The sequence below is a fragment of the Stegostoma tigrinum genome, chromosome 40 (assembly GCF_030684315.1).
Source record: "Stegostoma tigrinum isolate sSteTig4 chromosome 40, sSteTig4.hap1, whole genome shotgun sequence".
Lineage (NCBI taxonomy): Eukaryota > Metazoa > Chordata > Chondrichthyes > Orectolobiformes > Stegostomatidae > Stegostoma > Stegostoma tigrinum.
In genome coordinates, this window is record NC_081393.1 from 15,417,521 (window position 1) to 15,443,483 (window position 25,963).

At 53.7% G+C, this 25,963-nt stretch overlaps 1 protein-coding gene across 1 annotated transcript in view; it reads left to right on the top strand.

The window, feature by feature from the left end:
• LOC125447978 (phosphatidylinositide phosphatase SAC2-like) overlaps window positions 1–25,963 on the top strand; it is a 174,064-nt gene that overhangs the window by 144,512 nt on the left and 3,589 nt on the right. The window contains exons 11-18 of the mRNA XM_059641168.1: window positions 1,655–1,732; window positions 2,368–2,488; window positions 13,190–13,318; window positions 13,669–13,786; window positions 15,465–15,666; window positions 16,422–16,493; window positions 18,184–18,281; window positions 20,096–20,221. Of these exons, the coding sequence (XP_059497151.1) occupies window positions 1,655–1,732; window positions 2,368–2,488; window positions 13,190–13,318; window positions 13,669–13,786; window positions 15,465–15,666; window positions 16,422–16,493; window positions 18,184–18,281; window positions 20,096–20,221 (944 nt within the window). The remainder of the gene's footprint in view (window positions 1–1,654; window positions 1,733–2,367; window positions 2,489–13,189; window positions 13,319–13,668; window positions 13,787–15,464; window positions 15,667–16,421; window positions 16,494–18,183; window positions 18,282–20,095; window positions 20,222–25,963) is intronic.

Here is a 25,963-nt window from a genome sequence, read left to right on the forward strand (position 1 = left end):
ACCGGTGAGCCTGACGTCAGTGGTAGGGAAGCTACTGGAGAAGATACTGAGGGATAGGATCGATTTACATTTGAGAGAAAATGGGCTTATTACTGATAGGCAGCATGGTTTTGTGCAGGGAAGGTCATGTCTTACCAACTTGATAGAATTCTTTGAGGACGTGGCAAAGTTAATAGATGAGGGAAGGGCTGTAGATGTCATATACATGGACATCAGTAAGGCGTTTGATAAGGTTCCCCATGGTAGGCTGATGGAGTAAGTGAAGTTGCATGGGGTCCAGAGTATACTAACTAGATGGATAGAGAACTGACTGGGCACCAGGAGGCAGAAGGTTAAGGTGGAAAGGAGTTTCCCAAAATGGGGAACTGTGACCAGTGGTGTTCCACAGGTATCCGTGTTGAGACCACTGTTGTTTGTGATATATGTAAATGATCTGGAGGAAGGTGTAGGTGGTCTGATCAGCAAGTTTGCAGATGACACTAAGATTGGTGGAGTAGCAGATAGTGAAGGGGACTGTCAGAGATTACAGCGGAATACAGATATGCTGGAGAGTTGGGCAGATAAATGGCAGGTGGAGTTCAATCCGGGCAAATGCGACGTGATGCATTTTGGAAGATCAAATTCAAGGGCGAACACTACAGTAAATAGAAAAGTCCGAGGGAAAATTGATGAACAGAGACCTGGGTGTTCAGGTCCATTGTTCCCTGAAGGTGACAACGCAGGTCAATAGGGTGGTCAAGAAGGCATATGGCATGCTTTCCTTCATTGGGCGTTGTATTGAGTACAAGAGTTGGCAGGTCATGTTGAAGTTGTATAGGACTTTGGTTCGGCCACATTTGGAGTACTGTGTACAGTTCTGGTCGCCACATTACCAATAGGATGTGGATGCTTTGGAGACGGTGCAAAGGAGATTCACCAGGATGTTGCCTGGTATGGAGGGTGCTAGCTATGAAGAGAGGTTGAGTAGATTAGGATTATTTTCATTAGAAAGATGGAGATTGAGGGGGGACCTGATTGAAGTCTACAAAATCATGAGGGGTAGAGACAGGGTGGATAGCAAGAAGCTTTTTCCCAGAGTGCGGGACTCAATTACTAGGGGTCATGAGTTCAAAGTGAGAGGAGGAATGTTTAAGGGAGATATGCGTGGAAAGTTCTTTACACAGAGGGTGGTGGGTGCCTGGAACGCATTGCCAGCGGAGGTGGTAGAGGCGGGCATGAGGACGTCATTTAAGATGTATCTAGACAGATATATGAATGGGCAGGGAGCAAGGGATACAGATCCTTGGAAAATAGGCGACAGGTTTAGGTAGAGGATCTGGATCGGCGCAGGCTTGGAGGGCCGAAGGGCCTGTTCTTGTGCTGTAATTTTCTTTGTACTTTGTTACCCCCAACCTCTCTCTCTCTCTTTTTCTCTCTCTCTCTTTCTCTCCCTCTTTTTCTCTCTCTCTCCGTCTCTCCCTCTCTCTCTCTCCCCACCCACACCTCTCTCTCCCCTCCACCCCTTTTCCCCTCCCCTCTCTCCCTCCACACCAACCTCTCTCTCACTGTCCCCACAACCGCTCTCTCTCCCTCCCACCCCTCTCTCTCTCTCTCTCTCTCTTCTTTCTCTCTCTCTCTCTCTCTCTCTCCTCTCGCTCTCTCTCACACTCTCCAGCCAACATCGGAAATTCGAAAATGTGGAGATCCTGACTGAAGGAATCAGCAACATCATCGATGACCTGAAATGGTTCCGGTAGGCAGCAGGCCCTGGGAATCGGGCCTGGACCGGGCCCTGAGCCTCCCTTTTACCCAAGGCCCAGAGAAACCCTCCCTTTGAAAAAGAAGAATGGGAACAAAACCGCAAACCACCCCCTCCCCGAACCAAACCCTCTGCCCTTCCTCCTGATTCTCAGCAGGCTGACCGTCCCTGGTAAAAATTTAACCCTTGCCCCAGTTCCCCCCCACCCCCCCACGAGATTCGTCCAGCTTCCCTGGATGGTGGCACCACAAGGGCTGCTGGGATTGTGGACAGCATGGATTTTACCCTCTTCCCAGGTTCCCCAGAACATGCTGGTCATTGACGGACATGGACAGGTCGGGGGTTGGGGGCAGTGCCCCCCTGCCCTCGTTGCTTGTTCTGGATTAAACTGAAGTCCGTTTGCCGTGGTTTTCACCCAGTGGGTTTGCCTGGAGCCCCTTTGTGATCGCGCCCCCCCCCCCTCCACCTCCCCGGACATGGATGCCGCCACCCATCGTGGGCACATGTCGGGGTCTCTGGAACCACAGACTCACTGGATGGGGAGGGCACTGAGTAACAGTCTGAATGACCCTCTTCCCCCCACTACCCACCTCCCCCCACCCCACACCCCGCCTCCCGGTACCCTCCAGGATGACGAAGGACAAGCTGGTGATGAAGCAGGAAGGAGTCACTCGGGTCAACTGCCTAGACAGCCTGGATCGCACCAACATTGTGCAAGCTGCCATTGCCCGGAAGGTTCTGGAACACCAAGTAAAACATTTCTATCTGTCTCCCCTTCACTGCCTTCTTTTATCCCCTTGACCCTTCACCCCTACCCTTGACCTCTCAAATCCCCTTAATTCCTCTCCCATGTCCCTCACCCTCACATCCTCTTGGATCCTCACCCATAACGACCACTCACCCCATGACTGAGCCCCTTAAAACCCCTTGATCTCCCACCCACAACCCTTAACCTCACACCCCCTTGACCCCTCACCCAGGACGCTCTCACTAACTAACCCCTGTCCCTGAGAAAGGACCAGAAACCTAGGGGTGTGGGGTTGGTGCTGGGGAGATGAGGTGCGACCATGGTCCAACTTTTCCCTCTCTTGATCACAGCTGCCAGGGGTGTCACGTTGCCCACCGCCCCCCCACCCCCAACGCGCTCTCCCTCACACAAAGAGCCGGGCACTGAGTTGTTAAGGGATCAGTGGGGTTGGCGGGGGGAACCAAACCCCGAGACCATTCAGGTCATTGAGGAGAGGGACTGATTCCATTTTGTCATGGGGGGAGGGGGTAGGGTTCGAGCCCAGAGGTGAAAGGTCAGCGAGTCCTTCGCTGGGGACTGGAAGTCAGTCGAGGCCTCTTTGCCCCCAGACACTCGCACTGAGACTCTCACGCTGAGACACACACACTGAGAGACACTCCCGCAGAGGCACACACACTGAGACTCTCACGCTGAGACACACACACTGAGAGACATTCCCGCAGACACACACACACTGAGACTCTCACGCTGAGACACACACACTGAGAGACATTCCCGCAGACACACACACACTGAGACTCTCACGCTGAGACACACACACTGAGAGACATTCCCGCAGACACACACACACTGAGACTCTCACGCTGAGACACACACACTGAGAGACACTCCCGCAGAGGCACACACACTGAGACTCTCACGCTGAGACACACACACTGAGAGACATTCCCGCAGACACACACACACTGAGACTCTCACGCTGAGACACACACACTGAGAGACACTCCCGCAGAGGCACACACACTGAGACTCTCACGCTGAGACACAGACACTGAGAGACATTCCCGCAGACACACACACACTGAGACTCTCACGCTGAGACACACACACTGAGAGACATTCCCGCAGACACACACACACTGAGACTCTCACGCTGAGACACACACACTGAGAGACATTCCCGCAGACACACACACACTGAGACTCTCACGCTGAGACACACACACTGAGAGACATTCCCGCAGACACACACACACTGAGACTCTCACGCTGAGACACACACACTGAGAGACATTCCCGCAGACACACACACACTGAGACTCTCACGCTGAGACACACACACTGAGAGACATTCCCGCAGACACACACACACTGAGACTCTCACGCTGAGACACACACACTGAGAGACACTCCCGCAGAGGCACACACACTGAGACTCTCACGCTGAGACACACACACTGAGAGACATTCCCGCAGACACACACACACTGAGACTCTCACGCTGAGACACACACACTGAGAGACATTCCCGCAGACACACACACACTGAGACTCTCACGCTGAGACACAGACACTGAGAGACATTCCCGCAGACACACACACACTGAGACTCTCACGCTGAGACACACACACTGAGAGACATTCCCGCAGACACACACACACTGAGACTCTCACGCTGAGACACACACACTGAGAGACATTCCCGCAGACACACACACACTGAGACTCTCACGCTGAGACACACACACTGAGAGACATTCCCGCAGACACACACACACTGAGACTCTCACGCTGAGGCACACACACTGAGAGACATTCCCGCAGACACACACACACTGAGACTCTCACGCTGAGACACACACACTGAGAGACACTCCCGCAGAGGCACACACACACACACACACGGAGAAACTCCCGCAGAGAGACACACACTGAGAGACACTCGCACTGAGACACACACACTGAGACACACACACTGAGACACTCGCACTGAGACACTCGCACTGAGACACACACACTGAGACACTCGCACTGAGACACTCGCACTGAGACACACACACTGAGACACACACACTGAGACACACACACTGAGACACTCACACTGAGACACACACACTGAGACACACACACTGAGACGCTCACACTGAGACACACACACTGAGACACTCACTGAGACACTCGCACTGAGACACACACTGAGACACTCCCACTGAGACACACACGCTGAGACACACACACTGAGACACACACACACTGAGACACACACACTGAGACACTCCCACTGAGAGACTCGCGCTGAGACAGACGCTGAAACACTCGCACTGAGACACACACACTGAGACACACACACTGAGACACTCGCACTGAGACACACACACTGAGACACACTCACTGAGACACACACACTGAGACACACACACTGAGACACTCACGCTGAGACACTCACTGAGACACACACTGAGACACTCGCGCTGAGACACTCGCGCTGAGACACACGCGCTGAGACACACACACTGAGACACTCGCACTGAGGCACTCGCACACTGAGACACTCGCGCTGAGACACTCACACTGAGACACACGCACTGAGACACTCGCACTGAGACACTCGCACTGAGACACACGCGCTGAGACACTCACGCTGAGACACACGCACTGAGACACTCGCACTGAGACACACACACTGAGACACACACACTGAGACACTCGCACTGAGACACACACACTGAGACACACACACTGAGTCACACACACTGAGACACTCGCACTGAGACACTCACGCTGAGACACTCGCACTGAGACACTCGCATTGAGACACTCGCGCTGAGACACTCGCGCTGACACACACACACTGAGACACACACACTGTGACACTCGCGCTGACACACACACACTGAGACACACACACTGAGACACACACACTGAGACACTCGCGCTGAGACACTCGCACTGAGACACACACACTGAGACACACACTGAGACACACACACACTGAGACACACACACAGAGACACACACACTGAGACACACACACTGAGACACACACACTGAGACACTCGCACTGAGACACTCGTACTGAGACACACGCACTGAGACACACGCACTGAGACACTCGCGCTGAGACACTCGCGCTGAGACACTCGCGCTGACACACACACGCTGAGACACACACACTGAGACACTCACTCTGAGACACACACACTGAGACACACGCACTGAGACACTCGCACTGAGACACTCGCACTGAGTCACACGCACTGTGACACTCGCACTGAGACACACACACTGAGACACACACACTGAGACACACACACACACTGAGACACACACACAGAGACACACACACTGAGACACGCACTGAGACACACAGTGAGACACACACACTGAGACACACGCACTGAGACACACACTGAGACACTCACACTGAGACACACACACTGAGACACTCGCACTGAGACACACACTGAGACACACAGTGAGACACACACACTGAGACACACACTGAGACACTCACACTGAGACACACACACTGAGACACTCGCACTGAGACACACACTGAAACACTCGCACTGAGACACACACTGAGACACTCGCACTGAGACACTCGCACTGAGACACACACACTGAGACACACACACTGAGACACTCGCACTGAGACACACGCACTGAGACACACACACTGAGGCACACTCACTGAGACCCACACACTGAGACACTCGCGCTGAGACACTCGCGCTGAGACACTCGCGCTGACACACACACTGAGACACACACACTGAGACACACACACTGAGACACTCGCACTGAGACACTCGCACTGAGACACACACTGAGACACTCGCATGGAGACACACACACTGAGACACACACACTGAGTCACACACACTGAGACACTCGCACTGAGACACTCTCGCTGAGACACTCGCACTGAGACACTCGCATTGAGACACTCGCGCTGAGACACTCGCGCTGACACACACACACTGAGACACACACACTGAGACACTCGCGCTGACACACACACACTGAGACACACACACTGAGACACACACACTGAGACACACACACTGAGACACTCGCGCTGAGACACTCGCACTGAGACACACACACTGAGACACACACTGAGACACACACACTGAAACACTCGCACTGAGACACACACTGAGACACACACACTGAGACACACACACTGAGACACTCGCGCTGAGACACTCGCGCTGACACACACACACTGAGACACACACACTGAGACACACACACTGAGACACTCACTCTGAGACACACACACTGAGACACACGCACTGAGACACTCGCACTGAGACACTCGCACTGAGACACACGCACTGTGACACTCGCACTGAGACACTCGCGCTGAGACACTCGCGCTGACACACACACGCTGAGACACACACACTGAGACACTCACACTGAGACACTCACACTGAGACACTCACACTGAGACACACTCACTGAGACACCCACACTGAGACACTCGCGCTGAGACACACTCACTGAGACACTCGCACTGAGACACACACAGTGAGACACACACACTGAGACACACACACACACTGAGACACACACACAGAGACACACACACTGAGACACGCACTGAGACACACAGTGAGACACACACACTGAGACACACGCACTGAGACACACACTGAGACACTCACACTGAGACACACACACTGAAACACTCGCACTGAGACACACACTGAGACACACAGTGAGACACACACACTGAGACACACACTGAGACACTCACACTGAGACACACACACTGAGACACTCGCACTGAGACACACACTGAAACACTCGCACTGAGACACACACTGAGACACTCGCACTGAGACACTCGCACTGAGACACACACACTGAGACACACACACTGAGACACTCGCACTGAGACACACGCACTGAGACACACACACTGAGGCACACTCACTGAGACCCACACACTGAGACACTCGCGCTGAGACACTCGCGCTGAGACACTCGCGCTGACACACACACTGAGACACACGCACTGAGACACACACACTGAGGCACACTCACTGAGACCCACACACTGAGACACTCGCACTGAGACACACACTGAGACACTCGCATGGAGACACACACACTGAGACACACACACTAAGACACACACACTGAGACACACACACTGAGACACTCGCACTGAGACACACACTGAGACACTCGCACTGAGACACACACACTAAGACACACACACTGAGATACACACACTGAGACACTCGCACTGAGACACACACTGAGACACACACACTAAGACACACACACTAAGACACACACACTGAGACACACACTGAGACACTCGCACTGAGACACACACTGAGACACTCGCACTGAGATACTCGCGCTGAGACACTCGCACTGAGACACACACACTGAGACACTCACACTGAGACACACACACTGAGACACTCGCGCTGAGACACTCGCACTGAGACACTCGCGCTGAGACACTCGCACTGAGACATTCGCACTGAGACACACACACTGAGACACACATACTGAGACACACACACTGAGACACTCGCGCTGACACACACACTGAGACACACACACTGAGACACACACACTGAGACACACACTGAGACACACTCACTGAGACACACACGCTGAGACACTCACTGAGACACACTCACTGAGACACTCGCACTGAGACACTCGCACTGAGACACACTCACTGAGACACTCGCACTGAGACACACACACTGAGACACTCGCACTGAGACACACACGCTGAGACACACACACTGAGACACTCGCACTGAGACACACACACTGAGACACACACACTGAGACACTCCCACTGAGAGACTCGCGCTGAGACACACGCTGAGACACTCGCACTGAGACACACACGCTGAGACACACACACTGAGACACTCGCACTGAGACACACACACTGAGACACTCCCACTGAGACACTCACACTGAGACACACACACTGAGACACACGCACTGAGACACACGCACTGAGACACTCGCGCTGAGACACTCGCGCTGAGACACTCACGCTGAGACACACGCACTGAGACACTCGCACTGAGACACTCGCACTGAGACACACACACTGAGACACACACTAAGACACACACACTGAGACACTCGCGCTAAGACACTCGCGCTGAGACACTCACGCTGAGACACTCGCACTGAGACACTCGCATTGAGACACTCGCGCTCAGACACTCGCGCTGACACACACACACTGAGACACACGCAATGAGACACTCGCGCTGACACACACATACTGAGACACACACACTGAGACACACACACTGAGACACTCGCGCTGAGACACACTCACTGAGACACTCGCACTGAGACACTCGCACTGAGACTCTCGCACTGAGACTCTCGCACTGAGGCACACACTGAGACACACACACACTGAGACACACACACAGAGACACACACACTGAGACACTCGCACTGAGACACTCGCGCTGAGACACTCGCGCTGAGACACTCGCACTGAGACACACGCACTGAGACACACGCACTGAGACACTCGCACTGAGACACTCGCGCTGAGACACTCGCGCTGAGACACTCGCGCTGACACACACACGCTGAGACACACACACTGAGACACTCACTCTGAGACACACACACTGAGATACACGCACTGAGACACTCGCACTGAGACACTCGCACTGAGACAAACGCACTGAGACACTCGCACTGAGACACTCGCGCTGAGACACTCGCGCTGACACACACACGCTGAGACACACACACTGAGACACTCACACTGAGACACTCACACTGAGACACTCACACTGAGACACACTCACTGAGACACCCACACTGAGACACTCGCGCTGAGACACACTCACTGAGACACTCGCACTGAGACACACACACTGAGACACACACACTGAGACACACACACACACACTGAGACACACACACAGAGACACACACACTGAGACACGCACTGAGACACACAGTGAGACACACACACTGAGACACACGCACTGAGACACACACTGAGACACTCACACTGAGACACACACACTGAGACACTCGCACTGAGACACACACTGAGACACACAGTGAGACACACACACTGAGACACACGCACTGAGACACACACTGAGACACTCACACTGAGACACACACACTGAGACACTCGCACTGAGACACACACTGAGACACTCGCACTGAGACACTCGCACTGAGACACACACACTGAGACACACACACTGAGACACTCGCACTGAGACACACGCACTGAGACACACACACTGAGACACTCGCACTGAGACACACGCACTGAGACACACACACTGAGGCACACTCACTGAGACACTCGCACTGAGACACACACTGAGACACTCGCACGGAGACACACACACTGAGACACACACACTAAGACACACACACTGAGACACACACACTGAGACACTCGCACTGAGACACACACTGAGACACTCGCACTGAGACACACACACTAAGACACACACACTGAGATACACACACTGAGACACTCGCACTGAGACACACACTGAGACACACAGTGAGACACACACACTGAGACACACACACTGAGACACACACTGAGACACTCACACTGAGACACACACTGAGACACACACACTGAGACACTCGCACTGAGACACTCGCGCTGAGACACTCGCGCTGAGACACACACACTGAGACACACACACTGAGACACTCGCACTGAGACACTCGCACTGAGACACACACTGAGACACTCGCACTAAGACACACACACTGAGACACACACACTGAGACACTCGCACTGAGACACACACTGAGACACTCGCACTGAGACACACACACTAAGACACACACACTGAGATAAACACACTGAGACACTCGCACTGAGACACACACTGAGACACACACACTAAGACACACACACTAAGACACACACACTGAGACACACACTAAGACACACACACTAAGACACACACACTGAGACACACACTGAGACACTCACACTGAGACACACACTGAGACACACACTGAGACACACACACTGAGACACTCGCACTGAGACACTCGCGCTGAGACACTCGCGCTGAGACACACACACTGAGACACTCACACTGAGACACACACACTGAGACACTCGCGCTGAGACACTCGCGCTGAGACACTCGCGCTGAGACACTCGCACTGAGACATTCGCACTGAGACACACACACTGAGACACACATACTGAGACACACACACTGAGACACTCGCGCTGACACACACACTGAGACACACTCACTGAGACACACACGCTGAGACACTCACTGAGACACACTCACTGAGACACTCGCACTGAGACACTCGCACTGAGACACACTCACTGAGACACTCGCACTGAGACACACACACTGAGACACTCGCACTGAGACACACACGCTGAGACACACACACTGAGACACTCGCACTGAGACACACACACTGAGACACTCGCACTGAGACACTCGCACTGAGACACACGCACTGAGACACACGCACTGAGACACTCGCGCTGAGACACTCGCGCTGAGACACTCACGCTGAGACACACGCACTGAGACACTCGCACTGAGACACTCGCACTGAGACACACACACTGAGACACACACTAAGACACACACACTGAGACACTCGCGCTAAGACACTCACGCTGAGACACTCACGCTGAGACACTCACGCTGAGACACTCGCACTGAGACACTCGCATTGAGACACTCGCGCTGAGACACTCGCGCTGACACACACACACTGAGACACACGCAATGAGACACTCGCGCTGACACACACATACTGAGACACACACACTGAGACACACACACTGAGACACTCGCGCTGAGACACACTCACTGAGACACACACTGAGACACACACACACTGAGACACACACACAGAGACACACACACTGAGACACTCGCACTGAGACACTCGCGCTGAGACTCTCGCACTGAGACTCTCGCACTGAGACACACACACTGAGACACACACTGAGACACACACACACTGAGACACACACACAGAGACACACACACTGAGACACTCGCGCTGAGACACTCGCGCTGAGACACTCGCGCTGAGACACTCGCACTGAGACACACACACTGAGACACACACACTGAGACTCACACTGAAACACTCGCACTGAGACACACGCACTGAGACACACGCACTGAGACACTCGCACTGAGACACTCGCGCTGAGACACTCGCGCTGACACACACACGCTGAGACACACACACTGAGACACTCACTCTGAGACACACACACTGAGATACACGCACTGAGACACTCGCACTGAGACACTCGCACTGAGACACACGCACTGAGACACTTGCACTGAGACACTCACACTGAGACACACTCACTGAGGCCCTCGCACTGAGACACTCGCGCTGAGACACTCGCGCTGACACACACACGCTGAGACACACACTGAGACACTCGCGCTGAGACACACTCACTGAGACACTCGCACTGAGACACTCGCACTGAGACACACACACTGAGACACACACACTGAGACACACACACACACTGAGACACACACACACAGACACACACACTGAGACACACACACTGAGACACTCGCACTGAGACACTCGCACTGAGACACACACACTGAGACACTCACACTGAGACACACACACTGAGACACACACACTGAGACACTCGCACTGAGACACTCGCGCTGAGACACACACACTGAGACACACACACTGAGACACTCGCACTGAGACACACACACTGAGACACACACACTGAGACACACAGTGAGACACACACAGTGAGACACACGCACTGAGACACACACTGAGACACTCACACTGAGACACACACACTGAGACACTCGCACTGAGACACACACTGAGACACTCGCACTGAGACACTCGCCCTGAGACACACACTGAGACACTCGCACTGAGACACTCGCACTGAGACACACACACTGAGACACACACACTGAGACACTCGCACTGAGACACACACTGAGACACACACACTGAGACACTCGCACTGAGACACACGCACTGAGACACTCGCACTGAGACACACACACTGAGACACACACACTGAGACACTCACACTGAGACACACACACTGAGACACTCGCACTGAGACACTCGCACTGAGACACACACACTGAGACACTCGCACTGAGACACTCGCACTGAGACACTCACACTGAGACACTCGCGCTGTTACCCTCGCGCTGTGACCCTCGCGCTGAGACACTCGCGCTGAGACACTCCCACAGAGAGACACACACGGAGAGAGACATACACGCACAGAGACACTCACACTGTGACTCACACTCACACACACCATGGGAGACAGGCTGAACAGAGCCCAGGCCCAGTTGAGCCTATTGCTGACCCTGTCTCTCTCTTGCTTTCGCTCTCTTGCCGTATGTCTCTCCGCCCCCAACTCTCCTCTTTCCCTCCCTCTCTCTACTTCCCCTTCCTCTGTCTCTCTCTCTCTATCCCTCGCTGTCTGTCCCTCTCTTCCTCACTCTCTCTCGTTCTCTCTTTCTCTCTCTCTCTCTGTCTGTCTACCCCTCCTCCCCCTCTATCTCTCCCCTGCCTCTCTCTCTCCCTCCTCTCCCCACACTCTTTCCCCTCCTCTCTGTCTCCCTCCCTCCCCCTCTCTCTCTGTTGCCTGTCTCTGCTGCTCCCTCTCTTCCTGTTCCTAGCTGAAGATGCTCCGACTGCTGCCGGAAAACCAATCCCTCCCGCCAAACCTCCAGAAGATATTCCAGTGCGTCTGGGCCAACAACGGGGATGCCATCAGCAGGCAGTACGCTGGCACTGCTGCCATGAAGGTAGGAGCTGGTCCTGACCCTGTGGTACGTGGGGTTGAGGGAGGTGGTGAAGCTTCGCTGTTGGAGGGCACCGACGCAAGCCAGCTTGGCCTTGAGGACCCGGGAGGGTGATGTACCCCCCATTGGGTGGGCAGTGCCAACGGACAGTGGCCAACCCCCTCCCCCGCCAAGGCGTGCGCTGAGGGCAGTGCCGTGCCATGTCAGGGTGGTCCTCTGCCCCCACGTGTTCCCAGTTGGACCAAGTGTGTGCCAATCAGTAAGAGTGACACACAGAGGGAGAGAGAGATAGATTTACACACAACACAGTCATTTGTATTTTTCTTGCCCCGACGCGGCCACACCGTTTCCAGAGTGACTTCACACGCACTGGCGAGAGCAAATTCTCTGGAGTGATGAAGGACAGCTACAGGTCCGCTAACCGTTACTACCTACACCATTTCCAGCACGCCTACAGGCAGGCTGTGATCGGTAAGTGTGTGCCCGCACGGGCATCTCTGCGCAGCTCAGGCCCTGGCTGGCGTTGGCGGTCAGTTGTTGGGGGCCGAGGCGGGTGGTCGATGGGTTCATGACCTGAGCGCAGCCGGACTTGGGAGAGGTGACGCGAGTTCAAGGTTTCGGTATGAATCCGCACAGTTCCCAACTTTCAGACGTGGACTGAACTAAAATTCATGACTCATTTACTCATTAGGCTAAACCGTCGGCAAGCAATATTGGATAAAACTCTAATCCCTTTCGAAATCCACACACAGGCGAATCTTAGAATCCCTACAATGTGGAAACAGGCCCTTTGGCCCAACGAGTCCATACTAACTCACCTAATCTACACCTCCCTGAACACCATTGGCAATTTGGCATGGCCAATCCACACCAACCTACACGCCTTTGGACTGTGGGAGGAAACCGGAGCACCCGGAGCAAACCCACGCAGACACAGGGAGAATGTGCAAACTCCACACACAGACAGTCACCTGAGGGTGGAATCGAACCGGGTGCCTGGTGCCGTGACGGAGCAGTGCCAACCACTGAGCCACCTTAATTGACAGGCTAACCTCAGTCACACACAGAGAGAAATGGTGAAGGCAGCTCAGTGCTTCCTTTTCACGGGGTTCTGAGATGGTCTTTCCGATTTTGATCTTGGTCAGCGAGTTGCTTCTCCGTCACATTTCTCCCGATGCTCCCACTGGTTTGCGGAAGGCACAGGGTGGCTGGTTCGTTTCAACAAGATCTCAAACTTGGCAGTTAAAGGGCGCAGCTTAAAAAAACAACTTGAAGGAAAAGCGACGTGTCTTCCTTCAGGGTAGAAGTGAGTTTTTGCAGAGAGCAGAGACACAGCTCCTAAGCTGAAGATCAAACCACTTCCCTCTCTGTCTATGTCTCTCTCTCTCTCGCTCTCCCTCTCTCTCTCTCTCGATCTATCTCTCTCTGTCTGTCTGTCTCTCTCTCTCTCGCTCTCTCTCACTCTGTCTCTCTCTCGCTCTCTCTCACTCTGTCTCTCTCTCTGCCTCTCTCTCGCTCTCTCTCACTCTGTCTCTCTCTCTGTCTGTCTGTCTGTCTCTCTCTCTCACTCTGTCTCTCTCTGTCTGTCTGTCTGTCTCTCTCTCTCTCTCTCACTCTGTCTCTCTCTCCGTCTCTCTCTTTTTCTCTCTCTCTCTGTCTTACTTCCAGCCTGAAGCTGTTCACTTCCCAGAGAGCCTCTCAGACAGTTTGTGCCAAGCAAAAAAGGTTTTTTTTTCCCCATCAATAACTGGTCACCAGTCCACAGACCACTCAACCCTTCCATGGCCTCGAACCCCGACAGTGCGTAGGCAGGCCATTCGGCCCACCGGGTCCAGACCGACCCCCTGAAGAGGATGCGGGCCGATCCCTGTAACCCTGCATTTCACCGTTGCCACCTCAAGCTCAGTCGGCAGAAGTGCTCAGTGGTAGGTCATGTGCGAACGAGTGCGTGCTCAAACAGCCTTTTACACACCGCTCCCCATGAGTGTCTCGTTACTTCTCATTTCATTGTTTTTAAAAAAGAGAAACACAAAAAGAAAAAGGGGGGCACTGTGTTTGAATTGGCAGAAGGAAAGACTTTTAATCGGTTTGCAACGTCTGCCCATCAGCCGGTCCAAGAAATAACACACACTGCTCTCATTGCTCACAGATCTGATGCACGGCACTCCCATGGCTCAGGATTTGCAGTCTCTCATCAGGAAGGAGAGTCCCGCCAAAACACTGCTGAGGAAGGAGCAGTGGAGAAGCCAGCAGGAGGAATTGCAAGCTGTGGTGCAGGCGTGCAGCTCCCTGCTGATTCCCGTCAACGAAGACTTCCTCGACGCCTGGCTCCTCATTGACTGTGAGCCAAGGTCCAGCAGCCATTCATTCTCAGGCAGCATGAGCGCCCACATTTGCGTTCGGTCTGACAGCAGGTTGCAGGAGGGAGCTTGGGGGTGGTGGGGGGAGCATTACCAGTGATCTCCAAAACAAGGACCCGGGGGGACGAGGTCAGGTGGACGCTGGAAACGCAGAGCAGGCTGGAGAAACTCAGCGGGCCTGGGCTCGAAACGCTTGCTGTGTATCTTTCGCTTCGCTTTCTCCAGCATTCTCCGTGTTTTGTTCCAGAGATAGGAAAATCCAGTTCGGGTCCACTCTGGCATCTGCCTACTTTATAGATTTGACGAGACCTGATGAGGTTTCCCTTCTTCGGACTGCCACGAACCCCCCCCCCCCCCCAACTTTAAATGCATGCCCTTGTAGTGTTACCCATTTCAACTCTGGGGAAGGGCCGGGGGGTCGGGGGATAGAAAGATTCTGACCGCCCACCTCTGCATCTCATAATATTCTAGACACCTATCGCGTCTCCCCTCAGCCTCTACCACCCTCTCCAAAGGCTCCACTTCCTTCCTGTAATGTGGAAACTAGACCTGAACTCAATACTCCAACTGCAGCCTAACCAAAGCCTTACAAAGCTGCAACATGACTTCCTGGCTCTAATACAGGGTCCTGTACGAGGGAGGAGCTTGTGGAGGGTCGGGGAGGCGGTAAATTCAAACCTCGGACGCGCGCGTGGCTTCTCTCCACTCCAGCTCTGCACTGCTGTCTTCATTCTTGTGCATTCCAGGTTGCAAGGCACGATGGCTGAGGAGTTTGACATCGTTTTCCTGCTCTCCAACCTGGCCTGCTATTTTGCCTAGTGAGTCCTCGGGCAGGTGGCACTGTGCCAGAATGGGGAGGGTGGGGGCACGCGGTGTGGTGGGGCTGGGCGCCATGTGGATCCCACATCACGCAGGATAATCAGAGATCTGCTTGACGGTGTTCAGGGCAGTGGGGCGGGGGGGGGAGAAAACGGCAAGGAAATGGGATAGGTCGGGAATTCTTTGGAAGAGCAGACATCAGCACACCCCGGGGGTGGGGTGCGGTGGTGCTCAATGTCCGGTGGAGCTGGGTCGGATCGTTCCAGTTCAATAAATTTCCCCAGGATGGCGGGGGGGGGGAGCTTTTTGATCCTCACCCTGTTCTTGTCGCTCGTCTCAAAACTATGGGCCCAATGGCCTGCGTTTGCCCCGAATCATTGAGAAACCAGACGTGTGTCCAGTTTTTTCAGAGATAGTCGGAACTGCAGATGTTGGAGAATCTGAGATAACAAGGTGGTAGAGCTGGATGAACGCAGCAGGCCAAGCAGCATCAGAGGAGCAGGAAAGCTGACGTTTCGGGCCGAGACCCTTCTTCAGAAATGGGGGAGAGGAAGGGGTTTCTGTAATAAATGGGGAGAGAGGAGGAGGCAGATAGAAGATGGATAGAGGAGAAGATAGGTGGAGAGGACGCAGACAGGTTAAAGAGGTGGGGATGGATTTTGCGGTTCCTGCAACCTTTGGGTGGCATCATTGTGGCACTGCAGGAGGCCCAGGATGGACATGTCGCCTGAGGAATGGGAGGGGGAGTTGAAATAGTTCGCGACTGGGAGGTGCAGTTGTTTGTTGCAAACCCAGCGGAGGTGTTCTGCAAAGTGGTCCCCAAGCCTCCGCTTGGTTTCCCCGATGTAGAGGAAGCCACACCGGGTACAGTGGATGCAGTATACCACACTGGCAGATGTGCAGGTCAATGTCTGCCTGATGTGGAAATTCTTCTTAGGGCCTGGGATGGGGATAGGGGTAAGGGAGGAGGTGTGGGGCAGGCGTAGCACTTCCTGCGGTTGCAGGGGAAGGTGCCGGGTGTGGTGGGGCTGGAGGGGAGTGTGGGGCGGACAAGGGAGTCCCGGAGAGAGTGATCCCTCTGGGAAGCAGATAAGGGTGGGGAGGGAAAAATGAACAGCACGTCATATTCCGCTTGGGAACCCTGCAGCCCAATGGTATCAATGTGGACTTCACAAGCTTCAAAATCTCCCCTTCCCCCACCGCATCGCAAAACCAGCCCAGTTCGTCCCCGCCTCCCTAACCTGTTCTCCCTCTCACCTATCCACTCCTCCCACCTCAAGCCCCACTCACATCTCTTACGTACTCACATTATCCCGCCCCCTTGACTTGTCCGCCCTCCTTGGACTGACCTATCCCCTCCCTAGCTCCCCACCTACACTCACCTCTACTGGTTCCATCCCCACCTCTTTGACCTGTCTGTCTCCTCTCCACCTATCTTCTCCTCTATCCATTTTCTATCCACCTCCCCCTCTCTCCCTATTTATTACAGAATCCCCCTTCCCCTCCCCCATTTCTGAAGAAGGGTCGAGGCCCGAAATGTCAGCTTTCCTGCTCCTCTGATGCTGCTTGGCCTGCTGTGTCTATCCAGCTCTACACCTTGTTATCTGTGCCCAATTTTTGCTGGTGAAGCAATACTGACACAGCCCCGCGCGCTGGTGACTCCTGACCGGTTTTATCTCTCCCCTGCAGCGTCGACAAGGATTCTGAAATCACCCACTACGATCGGATCTGCCTGCAGGATGTGGACAAGATAGAAATCAGGAAGACCCTGCTGCCCTCAGCTCCAGGTCAGTGTATCTCCGTGAGAGTAGCTCAGCGCGAATTGTGGAGGATATTAAAATGGGGGGAGGGCTCAGCTGCGGTTATGAGAGTCTCCAGAACTAGCAGGACAGACTCTACAGCAAAGGGTTGGGAGTCTAACTACAGCGGGTAAGGGACACGGATGGGAAGGGGACACCTGATGGTGCTGTATTTCAACACACACACTGTACGAGACGAGGTGAATGTAGCACAGATTGAAATCAATGTTGTGGGCATCACACAGAGACGTGGCTGCAGGAACTGAATACCCAAGGGGAGGCATCCTGTGGAGAGGGCGGGCACATGGGCAAGGGGTCGCCCTGTTAGTAAGAAACAAAATTAAATCGACTGCAAGAAGTGATGTAGAGTGGGGAAGGGGGTGGAACCTGTCTGGGTAGAGTTGAGGACCTGAGAAAAAGTAACCCCCCCCCACTCCCCGAAGGGAGCTGTGTACAGACCCCAAACTCCCCCTCCCTGGCAGTAGTCAGGAAGAGGCGCAGCAAATAAATCAGGAGGTGGAAAAGGAATGGAACAGTACGACAGTATTCCCGAGGAACTGCAATACGCAGGCGGACTGGGAAAACCAGGCCGGGAAAGCGTGTCCAGAAAAGGAATTTGTGGAATGGCTATGAGTTGGGGTTTATTTTGGAGCAGCTTGTGTTAGAGCCCACAGGGAAGCAGGCAGTTCTGGGCTTGGAGATGCTTAATGAGGCAAACTCGATTAGGGAACTGAAGATGAAGGGACCGTGAGGGGGCAGCGAGCATAATGTGATCGAACTCACCCTGCAGCTTGAGAGGGAGACGCTGGACTCGAGGCAGCTACAAGGATCTGAGGGAGGAGGTGGTCGGTGTAGACGGGAACGGGAGCCTGGCAGGGAAAGACGGTGGAGCAGTGATGGCAGGAGTTACTGGGGATAAAACAGAAAGGCAGAAATTTATCCCAGGGAGGAGGAAACATACAAAGGGGCAGATGAGGTAACCGTGGCTGACCAAGGGGAGCCGGGGCAGCATAAATGTGAAAATCAAAATACACAATGTGGTGTAGCTTAGCGGGAATTTGAGGATTGGGAAGCCTTTCAAAACCAGCACATGATCACTGAAAAAGCAACGAGGCTGGGGAGAGTAAGCAAGCTAGGAATCTAAAAGAAGATTGCATGAGCTGTTTATAGACATTGACAAGGGAAGAGAGAGGGGCAAGAGTGGACTTCGATCTGCTGGAAGATGAGGTTGGAGAAGTAGCCATGGGGAACAAAGAAATGCCAGAGGAACAGAACAGGCACCTTGTGTCAGTGGAACATACCAGCAGCCTGCTGGAGCTTGGTGAGAGCCAGGGGCAGAGGTGGGTGTAGTGTCCATCACTCAGGGGAAGGTGCTGGGGAAGCTGAAAGGTCTGAAGGTGGATAAGTCAGACAGACCATGTGGACTACATCCCAGGAACTGAGGGCATTGTAGCTTCCAGGTCATGTTGAGGAAGCGGGGAGGTGTCGGGAATGACATGAACGGGCTGGGAGAGCGGGCAAAGAAGTGGCAGATGGAATACAATGTGGGAAAGTGTGAGGTTGTGCACTTTTGTGGGAAGATTCGAGGCACAGACTGTGATTTCTAAGCAGTTTCTGGGCCATTGGCACATTCTGGTGGCATCATTTCTGTCGTTGGCCAGTCCTTGGCAGGTTGACACCAGGGTGTTGTCCAAGCTCTGTGTGTGTGTGTGTGTGTGTGTGTGTGTACTGAGGCCATTTTGCAGCGATTTTGTTGACACTCCATTCGCCTTCAGAGCCCTGACTACATGTTGTCTCATCAGATCACCGCTTCAGCTCAGCGAAGAAGTCCAAGGCATTTTGCATGCAGCTCCATTCCATCAGGGCAGGAAAAAGTGACAGCCTGTGCATCATGACAGCTGCCTTTCAGAATCAGGAGAACAGTAAGGGTAAGGGCCTCATCTCTTCCAATGGCTTAAACTCTCGTTACCAAATACAACAACCCAGCCCCCTCCTCACCCACAAGCCCCCGACACTCCTTCACCCCGGGAGGAGGGAGGAGCCAGTCCAGGAACTCCCAGCACATTGCATCCGTGGGGTGGTGGCGTTGGAAATGCAAGATGGCCACCCAGGGGGCTGGACCCAAGCACAGTCCGAATGCTTCGGCAGGGTCTTCCCGATGGGCTGTGCCACTGCCATGTCACACTTTGACGGGATCCTCCTGTCTCCTGGCAGGGGGAGGGGGGCGGTGTCAGCAGCTGCTGGGTGGTGTTGGCAGGACTGTGACTCAGAGCTGGGGCGCGGTTGGCACCCAAAACCAGCTGCAATGGGAGCATGAATTGGACGCGCAGAAATCGTCACGCTTCTGCTCAAGTTCCGAAAGAACGCAGATCAGGTCTCAGTTGGCTCTGTCCCCTTCATGTACTGCTGCGTCACCTCGGGAAGCAAGTATCTGATTCAAACAGGAAACTTCCCATCCCAGGCTGTCCTCCTGGAAAAATGAAACTCGACAGGGATTCATCAAAAAGTGTGATAATAAAAACACTCACACACGTGCACGCGAATACACTCACACACACATACTCACACACATAACACATACTCTCACACTCACACACATAATACATACTCACACACTCTCACACTCACACAGACACACTCACAGACACAACAGAGCCAGACAACTCTTACAGTCACTCTCTCACACACACACTCACTCACACACTCACTCTGTCACACACTCTCTCTCACACACTCACTCTCACACACACTCTCTCTCACACACTCTCTCTCTCTCACTCTCACTCTCACACACACTCTCTCTCACACACACACTCACTCACACACACTCTCACTCTCACACACTCTCTCTCTCACACACACTCTCTCTCACACACACTCTCTCTCACACACTCACTCTCTCTCACACATTCACTCTCTCTCACACACTCTCTCTCACTCACACATTCTCTCTCTCTCACACACTCACTCTCTCTCACACACTCACTCTCACTCACACACTCACTCTCTCTCACACACTCTCTCTCACTCACACACTCACTCTCTCACACACTCACTCTCTCTCACACACACACTCTCACTCACACACACTCTCTCACTCACACACACTCTCACTCTCACACACACTCTCACTCTCACACACACACACTCTCTCTCACTCACACACACACTCTCTCACTCACACACACTCTCACTCACACACACACAAACACAATCATACTCTCTCACAGACACACACTCACACAAACACATAGACACTCTCACTCAGTCACACATGCACACAGACACTCTCACATGCACACAGTCACACTCACTTACACACACACTCCCACTCACTCTCACACAGACACACATACATAGACACACAGACACAACAGAGCCAGACACAGTCACACTGTCACACGCTCTCTCTCACACATACACACGCTCACACACACACACACACACGCTCACACACACACAGTCACACTCACACACACTCACACTCTCTTTTCAACACAAAACACATGGCAGTGCCTGACATCTCCACACAATCAAACACAGGCCACAGATCACACTGACATCAACATCTCACACTCACACTGCCGGTCCTCAGCTTCTACATTACACCATACCCGGGATATACTCTACAACCCACAGTGTCCAAACCTTCATTATTCCCCATTTATATTTCCAGGAAAATATGGGTATCACTTCCCGCACCTGCTGTCAGGGATAAAACACTGTATTACTACTTTACTCTCCATTACGCCCGCTCTCTCGGCTATAACACTCTCTCTCACACACACACTCTCGGCTACAACGCTCTCCCTCACACCCTCACTCTCGGCTATAACGCTCTCCCTCACACCCTCCCTCTCGGCTATAACGCTCTCGCTCTCACCCTGCTCTCGGCTATAACGCTCTCTCTCTCACCCTGACTCTCGGCTATAACGCTCTCCCTCACACCCTCACTCTCGGCTATAACGCTCTCCCTCACACCCTCACTCTCGGCTATAACGCTCTCCCTCACACCCTCACTCTTGGCTATAACGCTCTCCCTCACACCCTCACTCTCGGCTATAACACTCTCTCTCACACCCACACTCTCGGCTACAACGCTCTCCCTCACACCCTCACTCTCGGCTATAACGCTCTCTCTCACACCCACACTCTCGGCTATAACGCTCTCCCTCACACCCTCACTCTCGGCTATAACGCTCTCCCTCACACCCTCACTCTCAGCTATAATGCTCTCTCTCTCACCCTGACTCTCGGCTATAACGCTCTCCCTCACACCCTCACTCTCGGCTATAACGCTCTCCCTCACACCCTCACTCTCGGCTATAACGCTCCCTCTCACACCCTCACTCTCGGCTATAACGCTCTCTCTCTCACACCCTCACTCTCGGCTATAACGCTCTCTCACACACCCTCACTCTCGGCTATAACGCTCTCTCACACACCCTCACTCTCGGCTATAACGCTCTCTCTCACACCCTCACTCTTGGCTATAACGCTCTCTCTCACACCCTCTCTCTCGACTACAACGCTCTCTCTCACACCCTCACTCTCGGCTATAACGCGGTCTCTCACACCCTCACTCTCGGCTATAACGCTCTCTCTCACACCCTCACTCTCAGCTATAACGCTCTCTCTCTGACACCCTCGCTCTCGGCTATAACGCTCTCTCTCGCACCCTCACACTCGGCTATAACGCTCTCTCTCGCACCCTCACTCCCGGCTATAACGCTCTCTCTCTGACACCCACACTCTCGGCTATAATGCTCTGTCTCTCACACCTTCGCTCTCAGCTATAACGCTCTCTCTCTCACACCCTAACTCTCAGCTATAACGCTCTCTCACACCCTCTCTCTCGGCTACAATGCTCTCTCTCACACCCTCGCTCTTGGCTACAACGCTCTCTCTCACACCATCACTCTCAGCTATAAAGCTCTCTCTGTCACCCACACTCTCGGCTATAACGCTCTCTCTCACACCGTCTCTCTCGGCTACAACGCTCTCTCTCACACCCTCACTCTCGGCTACAACGCTCTCTCTCACACCCTCACTCTCGGCTATGACGCGGTCTCTCACACCCTCACTCTCAGCTATAACACTCTCTCTCACACCCTCGCTCTCGGCTATAACGCTCTCTCTCACACCCTCACTCTCGGCTACAACGCTCTCTCTCACACCGTCGCTCTCAGCTATAAAGCTCTCTCTGTCACCCACACTCTCGGCTATAATGCTCTGTCTCACACCCTCACTCTCGGCTCTAACGTTCTCTCTCACACCCTCGCTCTCGGCTATAACGCTCTGTCTCACACCCTCTCTCTCGGCTATAACGCTCTCTCTCACACCCACACTCTCGGCTATAATGCTCTGTCTCTCACACCCTCTCTCTCGGCTACAACCCTCTCTCTCACACCCTCGCTCTTGGCTACAACGCTCTCTCTCACACCGTCACTCTCAGCTATAAAGCTCTCTCTGTCACCCACACTCTCGGCTATAACACTCTCTCTCACACCGTCACTCTCGGCTATAACGCTCTCTCTCGCACCGTCGCTTTCGGCTATAACGCTCTGTCTCACACCCTCACTCTCAGCTATAACGCTCTCTCTCTCACACCCTCACTCTCAGCTATAAAGCTCTCTCTGTCACCCACACTCTCGGCTATAACACTCTCTCTCACACCGTCACTCTCGGCTATAACGCTCTCTCTCGCACCGTCGCTTTCGGCTATAACGCTCTGTCTCACACCCTCACTCTCAGCTATAACGCTCTCTCTCTCACACCCTCACTCTCAGCTATAACGCTCTCTCTCACCGTCACTCTCGGCTATAACGCTCTGTCTCTCACACCCTCGCTCTCAGCTATAACGCTCTCTCTCTCACACCCTAACTCTCAGCTATAACGCTCTCTCACACCCTCTCTCTCGGCTACAATGCTCTCTCTCACACCCTCGCACTTGGCTACAACGCTCTCTCTCACACCGTCACTCTCAGCTATAAAGCTCTCTCTGTCACCCACACTCTCGGCTATAACGCTCTCTCTCACACCGTCACTCGCGGCTATAACGCTCTCTCTCACACCGTCACTCACGGCTATAACGCTCTCTCTCGCACCATTGCTTTCGGCTATAACGCTCTGTCTCACACCCTCACTCTCAGCTATAACGCTCTCTCTCTCTCACACCCTCACTCTCAGCTATAACGCTCTCTCTCGCACCGTCGCTTTCGGCTATAACGCTCTGTCTCACACCCTCACTCTCAGCTATAACGCTCTCTCTCACACCCTCACTCTCAGCTATAACGCTCTCTCTCACCGTCACTCTCGGCTATAACGCTCTGTCTCTCACACCCTCGCTCTCAGCTATAACGCTCTCTCTCTCACACCCTAACTCTCAGCTATAACGCTCTCTCACACCCTCTCTCTCGGCTACAATGCTCTCTCTCACACCCTCGCACTTGGCTACAACGCTCTCTCTCACACCGTCACTCTCAGCTATAAAGCTCTCTCTGTCACCCACACTCTCGGCTATAACGCTCTCTCTCACACCGTCACTCGCGGCTATAACGCTCTCTCTCACACCGTCACTCACGGCTATAACGCTCTCTCTCGCACCATTGCTTTCGGCTATAACGCTCTGTCTCACACCCTCACTCTCAGCTATAACGCTCTCTCTCTCTCACACCCTCACTCTCAGCTATAACGCTCTCTCTCTCACACCCTAACTCTCAGCTATAACGCTCTCTCTCATCGTCACTCTCGGCTATAACGCTCTCTCACACACCCTCGCTCTCGGCTATAACGCTCTCTCTCACACACTCGCCCTCGGCTACAACGCTCTCCCTCAATCCCTCACTCTCAGTTCTAATGCTCTCTCTCACTCCCTCGCTCTCGGCTATAACGCTCTCTCTCACACCCTCGCTCTCAGTTATAATGCTCTCCCTCAATCCGTCTCTCTCGGCTATAACGCTCTCTCTCACACCCTTGCTCTCGGCTATAACGCGCTCTCTCACACCCTCACTCTCGGCTATAATGCTCTGTCTCACACCCTCGCTCTCGGCTATAACGTGCTCTCCCTCACACCCTCGCTCTCAGCTATAACGCGCTCTCTCACACCCTCGCTCTCAGTTATAACGCGCTCTCTCACACCCTCACTCTTGGCTATAATGCTCTCACACACCCTCATTCTCAGTTATAACGCTCTCCCTCACATCCTCACTCTCGGCTATAACGCTCTCTCTCACACCCTCGCTCTCAGCTATGACGCTCTCTCTCACACCCTCGCTCTCAGCTATAACGCTCTCTCTCACACCCTCACACCCTCACTCTCGGCTATAACGCGCTCTCTCATACCCTCGCTCTCAGCTATAATGCTCTCTCTCACACCCTCGCTCTCAGCTATAACGCTCTCTCTCACACCCTCACTCTCGGCTATAACGCTCTCTCTCACACCCTCACTCTCGGCTATAACGCTCTGTCTCACACCCTCGCTCTTGGCTATAACGCGCTCTCTCACACCCTCGCTCATGGCTATAACGCGCTCTCTCACACCCTCGCTCTCGGCTATAACGCTCTCTCTCACACCCTCACTCTCGGCTATAACGTGGTCTCTCACACCCTGACTCTCGGCTATAACGCTCTCTCTCACACTCTCGCTCTCAGCTATAACGCTCTCTCTC